This window comes from Oncorhynchus nerka, linkage group LG7 (assembly GCF_034236695.1).
Source record: "Oncorhynchus nerka isolate Pitt River linkage group LG7, Oner_Uvic_2.0, whole genome shotgun sequence".
Lineage (NCBI taxonomy): Eukaryota > Metazoa > Chordata > Actinopteri > Salmoniformes > Salmonidae > Oncorhynchus > Oncorhynchus nerka.
The window spans coordinates 89930381-89942846 of NC_088402.1; the positions used below are offsets into that span (position 1 = coordinate 89930381).

Sequence of the window (12466 nt, forward strand, 5' to 3'; positions counted from 1 at the left end):
TAGCTCCACTGCTAGCCTGTACTGGGAGTCTGGGCTGCATCATGTTAGCTCCACTAACTCACTGCTAGCCTGTACTGAGAGTCTGGGCTGCATCATGTTAGCTCCACTAACTCACTGCTAGCCTGTACTGAGAGTCTGGGCTGTATCATGTTAGCTCCACTAACTCACTGCTAGCCTGTACTGAGAGTCTGGGCTGTATCATGTTAGCTCCACTAACTCACTGCTAGCCTGGGAGTCTGGACTGCATCATGTTAGCTCCACTAACTCACTGCTAGCCTGTACTGGGAGTCTGGGCTGCATCATGTTAGCTCCACTAACTCACTGCTAGCCTGTACTGAGAGTCTGGGCTGCATCATGTTAGCTCCACTAACTCACTGCTAGCCTGTACTGAGAGTCTGGGCTGTATCATGTTAGCTCCACTAACTCACTGCTAGCCTGTACTGGGAGTCTGGACTGCAGCATGTTAGCTCCACTAACTCACTGCTAGCCTGGGAGTCTGGACTGCATCATGTTAGCTCCACTAACTCACTGCTAGCCTGTACTGGGAGTCCGGGCTGTATCATGTTAGCTCCACTAACTCACTGCTAGCCTGAGAGTCTGGGCTGTATCATGTTAGCTCCACTAACTCACTGCTAGCCTGGGAGTCTGGACTGCATCATGTTAGCTCCACTAACTCACTGCTAGCCTGGGAGTCTGGACTGCATCATGTTAGCTCCACTAACTCACTGCTAGCCTGGGAGTCTGGACTGCATCATGTTAGCTCCACTAACTCACTGCTAGCCTGGGAGTCTGGGCTGCATCATGTTAGCTCCACTAACTCACTGCTAGCCTGGGAGTCTGGGCTGCATCATGTTAGCTCCACTAACTCACTGCTAGCCTGGGAGTCTGGGCTGCATCATGTTAGCTCCACTAACTCACTGCTAGCCTGTACTGGGAGTCTGGACTGCATCATGTTAGCTCCACTAACTCACTGCTAGCCTGGGAGTCTGGACTGCATCATGTTAGCTCCACTAACTCACTGCTAGCCTGGGAGTCTGGACTGCATCATGTTAGCTCCACTAACTCACTGCTAGCCTGTACTGGGAGTCTGGGCTGCATCATGTTAGCTCCACTAACTCACTGCTAGCCTGTACTGGGAGTCTGGACTGTATCATGTTAGCTCCACTAACTCACTGCTAGCCTGGGAGTCTGGACTGCATCATGTTAGCTCACCACTCATGTTGCACAGAGGTTAACACAATTGAATAATGCGACACAGCATGAAGAAATATTGAAACTTAATTACTGTTCGCAAAACAAGGTCCATACAGACAAAAAGATACAGGTTTGTAGGTCTACAGTGCCTTCAGAAAGTATGCACACCGCTTTACATGTTCCACATTTTGTTGTGTTACAGCCTGAATATAAAAGGAGTTAAATGTATATTTTGTGTCACTGGCCTACACACAATACCCCATAACGTCAGTGGAATTATATTTTAGAATTTTGTTAAGGGGTTGAATACTTATTTATAATTCATTTGTAATGTTAAGCCTAAATAAGTTCAGGAGTAAAAATGTGCTTAACAAGTCACATAAGTTAGATGGACTCACTGTAATAGTGTACCTCATCTCTGTACTCCACACATACAGATAATTGTAAGGTCCCTCAGTCGAGCAGTGAATTTCAAACACAGATTCAACCACAAAGACCAGGGACGTTTTTCAGTGCCTCGTAAAGAAGGGCACCTATTAGTAGACATTCAATATCCCGTTGAGCATGGTGAAGTTATTAATTACACTTTGGATGGTGTATCAGTACACCCAGTCCCTACAAAGATACAGGCGTCCTTCCTAACTTAGTTACCGGAGAGGAAGGAAACCACTCAGGGATTTCACCATGAGGCCAATGGTGACTTTAAAACAGTTACAGAATTGAGTGGCTGTGATAGGAGAAAACTGAGGATGGATCAACATTGTAATTTCCCATAATACTAACCTAATTGAGTCAAAAGAAGGAAGCCTGTACAAAATACAAAAATATTCCAACACATACGTAGGCCCTAAAGTAAAACTGCAAAACATTTGGCAAAGAAATGTATATCCTGAATACAAAGAGTTATGTTTGGGGCAAATCCAACACAACATCACTGAGTACAACTTCATATTTTCAAGAATGGTTGTGGCTGAATCATGTTATGGGTATGCTTCTCATCGGCAGGAACTAGGAAGGTTTTTCTTTTATTATAAAAAGGAACGTAATAAAGGCCTTCTGAGTGGCGCAGCGGTCTAAGACATAGTAGGAGTTAAGGCATCACTACAGACCCGGGTTTGTTTTCAGGCTGTGTCACAACCAGCCGTGAGCAGGAGTCCAATTCCCTCTCTCCCTCTTCTCTCGGAGGACCTGAGCCCTAGGACCATGCCCCAGGACTACCTGGCCTGATGACTCCTTGCTGTCCCCGGTCCACCTGGTCGTGCTGCTGCTCCAGTTTCAACTGTTCTGCCTGAGTCTATGGAACCCTGACCTGTTCACCGGACGTGCTACCTGTCCCAGACCTGCTGTTTTCAACTCTCTCTACCGCACCTGCCGTCTCGAACTCTGAATGATCGGCTATGAAAAGCCAACTGACATTTACTCAGTTGACTGCTGACCTGTTGCACCCTCTACAACCACTGTGATTATTATTATCTGACCCTGCTGGTCATCTATGAACGTTTGAACATCTTGGCCATGTTCTGTTATAATCTCCACCCGGCACAGCCAGAAGAGGACTGGCCACCCCTCAGAGACCGGTTCCTCTCTAGGTTACTTCCAAGGTTCCAGTCTTTCTAGGGAGTTTTTCCTAGCCATCGTGATTCTACAACTGCATTGCTTGCTGCTTGGGGTTTTAGACTGGGTTTCTGTACAGCACTTGTGACATCAGCTGATGTAAAAAAAGGGCTTTTTAAATACATTTGATTGATTGACTTCACTTTCAATAAATGTGCAAAAAAAAAATTTAAACATGTTTTCACTGTCATTATGGGGTATTGTGTGTAGATGGGTGAGAACAAATATATATTTAATCCATTTTGAATTCAGGCTTTAACAACAATGTGGAATAAGTGAAGGGTATTGGATACTGAAGGCACTAACTTTCTATGCTTACTGCTGAAACTAACATCAATTCACTACCCTACTACTTATGTTTGTGATATGCAAAACATAACGCAAAAAATATCTAAGACGATTGCCACTCAAAACTTTACGTCTCTCCCTCAGGCAAAGATGTATTGCCTCAGCGAAGCGAGGGGTCCGACAGGCCTCACAGCTCTTGGCTCATTAAATGACTTCATTACTGGTTCGAGACAGGGCACACTTTTATAAACATAAGCTACTTCTATGCAAATGTTGTTGAGCAGTACGATAAAAATAAGTACCACACGGAAGAGAAGCAGATTGCCATCTGTAGCCCCGTGAAATCAGCCGAAAACAAGCTCAATAACTCTCCGCATTCTCACACACACACACACACTTATTGAATATGCATTCACGTGTATCATAAATATTTTCTTAAAATGTACCCAGTTTATCAAGAGTTTAAACCATTCAAATATATTATTAACATTATGTTATGTAGTTAAGATGTTTTTACTAAAGTCAAATTGATTGTAAAATATTGGTTCATTAAAAAGCATACAAGGCGGTCTCTGAAAAAAAAAAAAAAGTAAAACGCTTAAAATGTAATGATATTTTGAACTCAAATGATGCCCAACGATTGGACAGAGCAGGAGCTGAGTTTCTGGATGGAGTGACATTCTGTGACTGACTAATATTCCTTTTTTACCGTGGTATTGTTTTGGTATCGAGACACTAAACATGGTATCGTGACACCACTAGAGGACAACAGGTCTACACAGACAGGGAAAAAACACCGTCAAGCACACACACAGATACACAACCCAGTCTCTGGGCAGGGACCAATGACCATCCATGAGGGAATGTGAAAGGCCTAAATCCCTACTGACAGAAGCAGGGGAACAAAGCTCTCTTTCTGCCAGCCCAGCACTAGTCAAATAACACTGATCCGTAGACTGATGAGGAGATGCTGTCTAGACCAATAGGCTAGAGTATGGGATAGCATCCAATAGAATAGCTTCTAATATATAGGCCTATATATAATATATAATATATATATATATATATATATATAATATAAAATATAAAATGTATTTCCTACTTTTTCAGGCTGCCATAGAAAAATAATAATAATCAGGTAATTGGTAAAAAAATAAAAAAAATAAACATTTAAAATCAACACATTTTTTAAATAGGAAAACAATTTGATGTTGCAAGTCCACAACACAATGCTTAAACCGCTTGAGGAGATCACTTCCAAGGTCTTGGGGAGGAGAAAAAAATAAAAAAATTGAAGAAATGTTGATTTTTGGGTGTCGTTACCCTGTGTGCCCTTTAGCACTCATGTGATGGCAGAGTTTGCTTAACAAAATGGCCACAGGATTTATGCAAATAATCAGGGGACCATTCTACCAGGTAGGCATAGGTAGTGAAAGGGGCAGTGCAGTTAAAAATGTGATTTCCTTTAAATATATTTCCACACCAGGAGGTCAAAATATCTCAATTTTCACATTTTCAGTGTTGCCTTTGTGTAAACCCCCCTAATAAAATACATTAAAAAATATATTAATATAAAAAGAAAAACAGGGAATTTCAGCCTGTTCAGGCAGGATGGAACTTGCGACCCACATCATGATGTCACAATGTAGGAAACTAAACTGAGCAGCAATCAGTTATTTTATCCCCAATGCTTTCAATCAGAAACTAGTCTGCCTAAGCAGTCAGCTTGCCAACCACAACGTTAACAATGTTTCAGCATCGTTCTGGGATTTACCCAGACAAAAAGGCCTTGATAAACTGGCAATTGTTTTTAGGCAATGTTGCTGGCAACAGAATAGGGTATGAGACACTGGAGCAATGCTGAGCAAAAATGGAAATGGTACATTTTAAATGAAGCATATTGTTTTTAATACTTAAAACTCAATATTCCCATTTATTTACTAATCTCCTATAGCTTGTTGCTGCCTGTTTACTGCCACATCCTGTACAGGAATGTATCATCTAACCAAGAGGTCTCGCAGCTATCCTGGGCATCCACTTAACCAACTACTACTCAAGTCAATGGCAACGCAGATATAAAGGGCGACTAGATTCAGAAAACCGTTTTAACTTCATAAATCTAAACTAGGAAGAATAAATGGTATTCATCCAGCTAACAAAAAATCAATCTAAAACAACACCAAAACTCAAATGTAAAAGCTACATGACTAGCTAGCGAATTAGCCTATTTGTCCCATTGAACTAAGCATGACCTTACATCCGTGGATATTTTTGGCAGTTACACTGAACACAGTATGTATTAACGTATCATGTTATAATATTGTAGTGGAGCAACATATGAGAAGTGAATGGCCGACATCTCACACCAACATGGGAGTTGATTTTCAGAGCATCTAGAATCGGATTCCTATTTCGCAAATAAAGCCTCCTTCACTCTCACGCAGCCAATCATACCCTCGTAAAACTGACCATCATACCGATCCTCGACTTTGGCGATGTCATTTACAAAACAGCCTCCAAAACTCTACTCAGCAAACTGGATGTAGTTTATCCCAGTGCCATCCGTTTTGTCACCAAAGGCCCATATACCACCCACCACTACGACTTGTATGCTCTCATTAGCTGGCCCTCACTACATATTCGTCACCAAACCCACTGGCTCCAGGTCATTTATAAGTCTTTGCTAGGTAAAGCCCTGGCTTATCTCAGCTCACTGGTCACCATAGCAACACCCATCCATAGCACACACTCCAGCAGGTATATTTCACTGGTGATCCCCCAAAGCAAACACTACCTTTGGTCGCCTTTCCTTCCAGTTCTCTGCTGCCAGTGACTGGAACGAATAGCAACAAAAAAAATTCACTGAAGCTGGAGACTAAAATCTCCCTCACTAACTTTAGGTATCAGCTGTCAGAGCAGCTTACAGATCACTGCACCTGTACACAGCCCATCTGTAAATAGCACATCCGACTACCTCATCCCCATATTATTACTTAACCTCTTCCTCTTTTGCACCTCAGTATCTCTACTTGCACATCATCTGCACATCTATCACTCCAGTGTTAAATTGCTAAATTGTAATTACTTCGCCACTAGGCCCTATGTATTGCCTTATACCTCCCTACATTTGCACACACTGCATACAGATTTTTCTCTTGTGTTATTGACTGTACTTTTGTTTGTGTAACTCTGTTGTTTGTGTCGCACTGCTTTGCTTTATCTTGGCCAGGTCGCAGATGTAAATGAGAACTTGTTCTCAACTAGCCTACCTGGTTAAATAAAGGTGTTCTCAACTAGCCTACCTGGTTAAATAAAGGTGTTCTCAACTAGCCTACCAGGTTAAAATAAAGGTGTTCTCAACTGGCCTACCAGGTAAAAATATAGGTGTTCTCAACTGGCCTACCTGGTTAAATAAAGGTGTTCTCAACTGGCCTACCTGGTTAAATAAAGGTGTTCTCAACTGGCCTACCTGGTTAAATAAAGGTGTTCTCATCTGGCCTACCTGGTTAAATAAAGGTGTTCTCAACTGGCCTACCTGGTTAAATAAAGGTGTTCTCAACTGGCCTACCTGGTTAAATAAAGGTGTTCTCAACTGGCCTACCTGGTTAAATAAAGGTGTTCTCAACTGGCCTACCTGGTTAAATAAAGGTGTTCTCAACTGGCCTACCTGGTTAAATAAAGGTGTTCTCAACTGGCCTACCTGGTTAAATAAAGGTGTTCTCAACTGGCCTACCTGGTTAAATAAAGGTGTTCTCAACTGGCCTACCTGGTTAAATAAAGGTGTTCTCAACTGGCCTACCTGGTTAAATAAAGGTGTTCTCAACTGGCCTACCTGGTTAAATAAAGGTGTTCTCAACTGGCCTACCTGGTTAAATAGAGGTGTTCTCAACTGGCCTACCTGGTTAAATAGGTGTTCTCAACTGGCCTACCTGGTTAAATAGAGGTGTTTTCAACTGGCCTACCAGGTTAAAATAAAGGTGTTCTCAACTGGCCTACCTGGTTAAATAAAGGTGTTCTCAACTGGCCTACCTGGTTAAATAAAGGTGTTCTCATCTGGCCTACCTGGTTAAATAAAGGTGTTCTCAACTGGCCTACCTGGTTAAATAAAGGTGTTCTCAACTGGCCTACCTGGTTAAATAAAGGTGTTCTCAACTGGCCTACCTGGTTAAATAAAGGTGTTCTCAACTGGCCTACCTGGTTAAATAAAGGTGTTCTCAACTGGCCTACCTGGTTAAATAAAGGTGTTCTCAACTGGCCTACCTGGTTAAATAAAGGTGTTCTCAACTGGCCTACCTGGTTAAATAAAGGTGTTCTCAACTGGCCTACCTGGTTAAATAAAGGTGTTCTCAACTGGCCTACCTGGTTAAATAAAGGTGTTCTCAACTGGCCTACCTGGTTAAATAAAGGTGTTCTCAACTGGCCTACCTGGTTAAATAAAGGTGTTCTCAACTGGCCTACCTGGTTAAATAAAGGTGTTCTCATCTGGCCTACCTGGTTAAATAAAGGTGTTCTCATCTGGCCTACCTGGTTAAATAAAGGTGTTCTCAACTGGCCTACCTGGTTAAATAAAGGTGTTCTCAACTGGCCTACCTGGTTAAATAAAGGTGTTCTCAACTGGCCTACCTGGTTAAATAAAGGTGTTCTCAACTGGCCTACCTGGTTAAATAAAGGTGTTCTCAACTGGCCTACCTGGTTAAATAAAGGTGTTCTCAACTGGCCTACCTGGTTAAATAAAGGTGTTCTCATCTGGCCTACCTGGTTAAATAAAGGTGTTCTCAACTGGCCTACCTGGTTAAATAAAGGTGTTCTCAACTGGCCTACCTGGTTAAATAAAGGTGTTCTCAACTGGCCTACCTGGTTAAATAAAGGTGTTCTCAACTGGCCTACCAGGTTAAATAAAGGTGTTCTCAACTGGCCTACCTGGTTAAATAAAGGTGTTCTCAACTGGCCTACCTGGTTAAATAAAGGTGTTCTCAACTGGCCTACCTGGTTAAATAAAGGTGTTCTCAACTGGCCTACCTGGTTAAATAAAGGTGTTCTCAACTGGCCTACCTGGTTAAATAAAGGTGTTCTCAACTGGCCTACCTGGTTAAATAAAGGTGTTCTCAACTGGCCTACCTGGTTAAATAAAGGTGTTCTCAACTGGCCTACCTGGTTAAATAAAGGTGTTCTCAACTGGCCTACCTGGTTAAATAAAGGTGTTCTCAACTGGCCTACCTGGTTAAATAAAGGTGTTCTCAACTGGCCTACCTGGTTAAATAAAGGTGTTCTCAACTGGCCTACCTGGTTAAATAAAGGTGTTCTCAACTAGCCTACCTGGTTAAATAAAGGTGTTCTCAACTGGCCTACCTGGTTAAATAAAGGTGTTCTCAACTGGCCTACCAGGTTAAAATAAAGGTGTTCTCAACTGGCCTACCTGGTTAAATAAAGGTGTTCTCAACTGGCCTACCTGGTTAAATAAAGGTGTTCTCAACTGGCCTACCTGGTTAAATAAAGGTGTTCTCAACTGGCCTACCTGGTTAAATAAAGGTGTTCTCAACTGGCCTACCTGGTTAAATAAAGGTGTTCACAACTGGCCTACCTGGTTAAATAAAGGTGTTCTCAACTGGCCTACCTGGTTAAATAAAGGTGTTCTCAACTGGCCTACCTGGTTAAATAAAGGTGTTCTCAACTGGCCTACCTGGTTAAATAAAGGTGTTCTCAACTGGCCTACCTGGTTAAATAAAGGTGTTCTCAACTGGCCTACCTGGTTAAATAAAGGTGTTCTCAACTGGCCTACCTGGTTAAATAAAGGTGTTCTCAACTGGCCTACCTGGTTAAATAAAGGTGTTCTCAACTGGCCTACCTGGTTAAATAAAGGTGTTCTCAACTGGCCTACCTGGTTAAATAAAGGTGTTCTCAACTGGTCTACCTGGTTAAATAAAGGTGTTCTCAACTGGCCTACCTGGTTAAATAAAGGTGTTCTCAACTGGCTTACCTGGTTAAATAAAGGTGTTCTCAACTGGCCTACCTGGTTAAATAAAGGTGTTCTCAACTGGCCTACCTGGTTAAATAAAGGTGTTCTCAACTGGCCTACCTGGTTAAAATAAAGGTGTTCTCAACTGGCCTACCTGGTTAAATAAAGGTGTTCTCAACTAGCCTACCTGGTTAAATAAAGGTGTTCTCAACTGGCCTACCAGGTTAAAATAAAGGTGTTCTCAACTAGCCTACCTGGTTAAATAAAGGTGTTCTCAACTGGCCTACCTGGTTAAATAAAGGTGTTCTCAACTAGCCTACCAGGTTAAATAAAGGTGTTCTCAACTAGCCTACCTGGTTAAATAAAGGTGTTCTCAACTGGCCTACCAGGTTAAAATAAAGGTGTTCTCAACTAGCCTACCTGGTTAAATAAAGGTGTTCTCAACTGGCCTACCTGGTTAAATAAAGGTGTTCTCAACTGGCCTACCTGGTTAAATAAAGGTGTTCTCAACTAGCCTACCTGGTTAAATAAAGGTGTTCTCAACTGGCCTACCTGGTTAAATAAAGGTGTTCTCAACTAGCCTACCTGGTTAAATAAAGGTGTTCTCAACTGGCCTACCTGGTTAAATAAAGGTGTTCTCAACTAGCCTACCTGGTTAAATAAAGGTGTTCTCAACTAGCCTACCTGGTTAAATAAAGGTGTTCTCAACTAGCCTACCTGGTTAAATAAAGGTGAACATTTAAAAAAAAGAATTTTTTTTTTTTTTTTAAGTTGTCATGTTTTCCTAAATATTTTGAAACAGCAGTCGAGGGGGAGGGGGCAAGATCAGATAGGACCATTCCAGCCAATGAAAGAGCAGATACACTCACGTGAACAACAGGCACAACTCCAAAATATAAAAATAAAACTCTCAAAGTTGCCAGGATGTCACGTGTCCTACTTATCAGTACACTGGTAACAAGCACAGGGAAACTTCTACACGGTCAAGTAAAGCCACACGTCGCCAATGAACCAGTCCGAATTCAACACTGACTTCCATACAAAATCTCCTTGCCTGGTGAGAGAGAGGGAAAAAAAAAAAACACACCACCTACTTGGGAAAACAGATTTTGGTCCCAGTTTCCCCTCTTGTTTCACCTCTTCCTCTCTGGTGTCTCACACATTTCAGTTCATTACTATAGCTCCCACCTTGGGCCAATGACGTCATTTAGTATGCCGGATCTCTATGCCAAGATGCATCACTGATCATACAAATCAGGCCGGTGCTGTCTTAGATGACTAACGCATGTGACTAACGTATGAACGGACCCCCCCCCCCCCCCCCAAATTCATCAAGGGGAACAACTAAGCAAAAAGTAGACTAGTAGCACCATAGCTGTCTACTGACTTAGACTAGTAGCTGTCTACTGACTTAGACTAGTAGCTGTCTACTGACTTAGACTAGTAGCTGTCTACTGACTTAGACTAGTAGCTGTCTACTGACTTAGACTAGTAGCTGTCTACTGACTTAGACTAGTAGCTGTCTACTGACTTAGACTAGTAGCTGTCTACTGACTTAGACTAGTAGCTGTCTACTGACTAAGACTAGTAGCTGTCTACTGACTAAGACTAGTAGCTGTCTACTGACTAAGACTAGTAGCTGTCTACTGACTAGACTAGTAGCTGTCTACTGACTAGACTAGTAGCTGTCTACTGACTAGACTAGTAGCTGTCTACTGACTAGACTAGTAGCACCATAGCAGTCTACTGACTTAGACTAGTAGCTGTCTACTGACTAAGACTAGTAGCTGTCTACTGACTAGACTAGTAGCTGTCTACTGACTAGACTAGTAGCTGTCTACTGACTAGACTAGTAGCTGTCTACTGACTAGACTAGTAGCTGTCTACTGACTAGACTAGTAGCTGTCTACTGACTAGACTAGTAGCTGTCTACTGACTAGACTAGTAGCACCATAGCAGTCTACTGACTAGACTAGTAGCACCATAGCAGTCTACTGACTAGACTAGTAGCACCATAGCGGTCTACTGACTAGACTAGTAGCACCATAGCAGTCTACTGACTAGACTAGTAGCACCATAGCTGTCTAACCCTGTTGACTAGACTAGTAGCACCATAGCTGTCTAACCCTGTTGACTAGACTAGTAGCACCATAGCTGTCTAACCCTGTTGACTAGACTAGTAGCACCATAGCGGTCTAATGACTAATACTGATGGAGCCATTGGTTTGTTTACAAACTTTGTTACCCTAACAAATACAAAGGCTATATTTGACATACTCCAACAACATAGAATGATCTGACACGTACGTACTGAGTCTACATTAGACAACGTCGATACAGTAAGATAGTATCTCAGCAAAAAGCAGAGGACTCACCGTCGGAGAGTGTCTTGACGGTTTGGGGAAGTTTGGCCGACTTCATCATGGCTGTGAAGGTGATGATCTCAGTTCTGTCCAGGCGGCTGCAGCCGGTACACAACCCCTTTATTAAGAGGATCAGGTGTTTCTGAAGAGAAGGGGGGGAATTAAAGTCTTCTTGGGATGTCACCAGGACAAAATAAGAATATCAAGATTTTGGCAGAGGAATTAGGTGAGTTTCAATTATTCACATAGCCTTCATAGAGCATTCACAACTGTTGACTTTCTCCATACATTTTAAAATTTGTTAGAAAGTGGGATTAAAATAGATTTGTTTGTTATTTTTTTAATAAACGATCTATACAGAATAATCTAAAATGTCAAAGTGGAAGAAATGTCTATTTGAGTTTGTATTAATGGAATAATCAAAACACTTGTATATTTATTCAACCCCCTGAGTCAATACATGTTAGAATCACCTTTGGCAGTGAATACAGCTGTGAGGCTTTCTGGGTAAATCTCTATGACGTTTGCACACCCGGATCGTACAATATTTTCCCATTAATCTTTAAAGAAAAAAGAAAGGGTCAAGATCTTTCAAGTTGGTTGTTGATCATTGCTAGACAGCCAATTGTAAGTATTGGCAAAGGTTTTCAAGCCGATTGATGTCATAACTGTAACTAGGCCACTCAGGAACATTCAATGTCGTCTTGGTAAGCAATTCCTGTGTATATTTGGCCTTGTGTTTTAGGTTATTGTGCTGCTGAAAAGGTGAATTTGTCTGTGTCTGTTGGAAAGCAGACAACCAGGTTTACCACTAGGATTTTGCCTGTTACGTTTACGTTTGCCTGTTACGTCCATTACGTTTATTTTTATCCTTAATAAAAAAACTCCCTAGTCCCTTGCCGATGACAAGCATACCCATAACATGATGCAGCCACCACCATGCTTGAAAATACAGTGCATTGGGGAAGTATCCAGAAAACGTCCCTATTCCCACGTTGTTACGTTACAGCTCCATTCTCAAATTAATTTAAAAAAACATTTTCCATCAATC

The 12466-nt window shown here is 41.9% G+C and overlaps 1 protein-coding gene across 1 annotated transcript in view; it reads right to left on the minus strand.

The window, feature by feature from the left end:
- ubr4 (ubiquitin protein ligase E3 component n-recognin 4) overlaps positions 1-12466 on the minus strand; it is a 182047-nt gene that overhangs the window by 162376 nt on the left and 7205 nt on the right. Inside the window, exon 4 of the mRNA XM_065020956.1 lies at positions 11428-11557. Coding sequence (XP_064877028.1) covers positions 11428-11557 — 130 coding nt within the window. The remainder of the gene's footprint in view (positions 1-11427; positions 11558-12466) is intronic.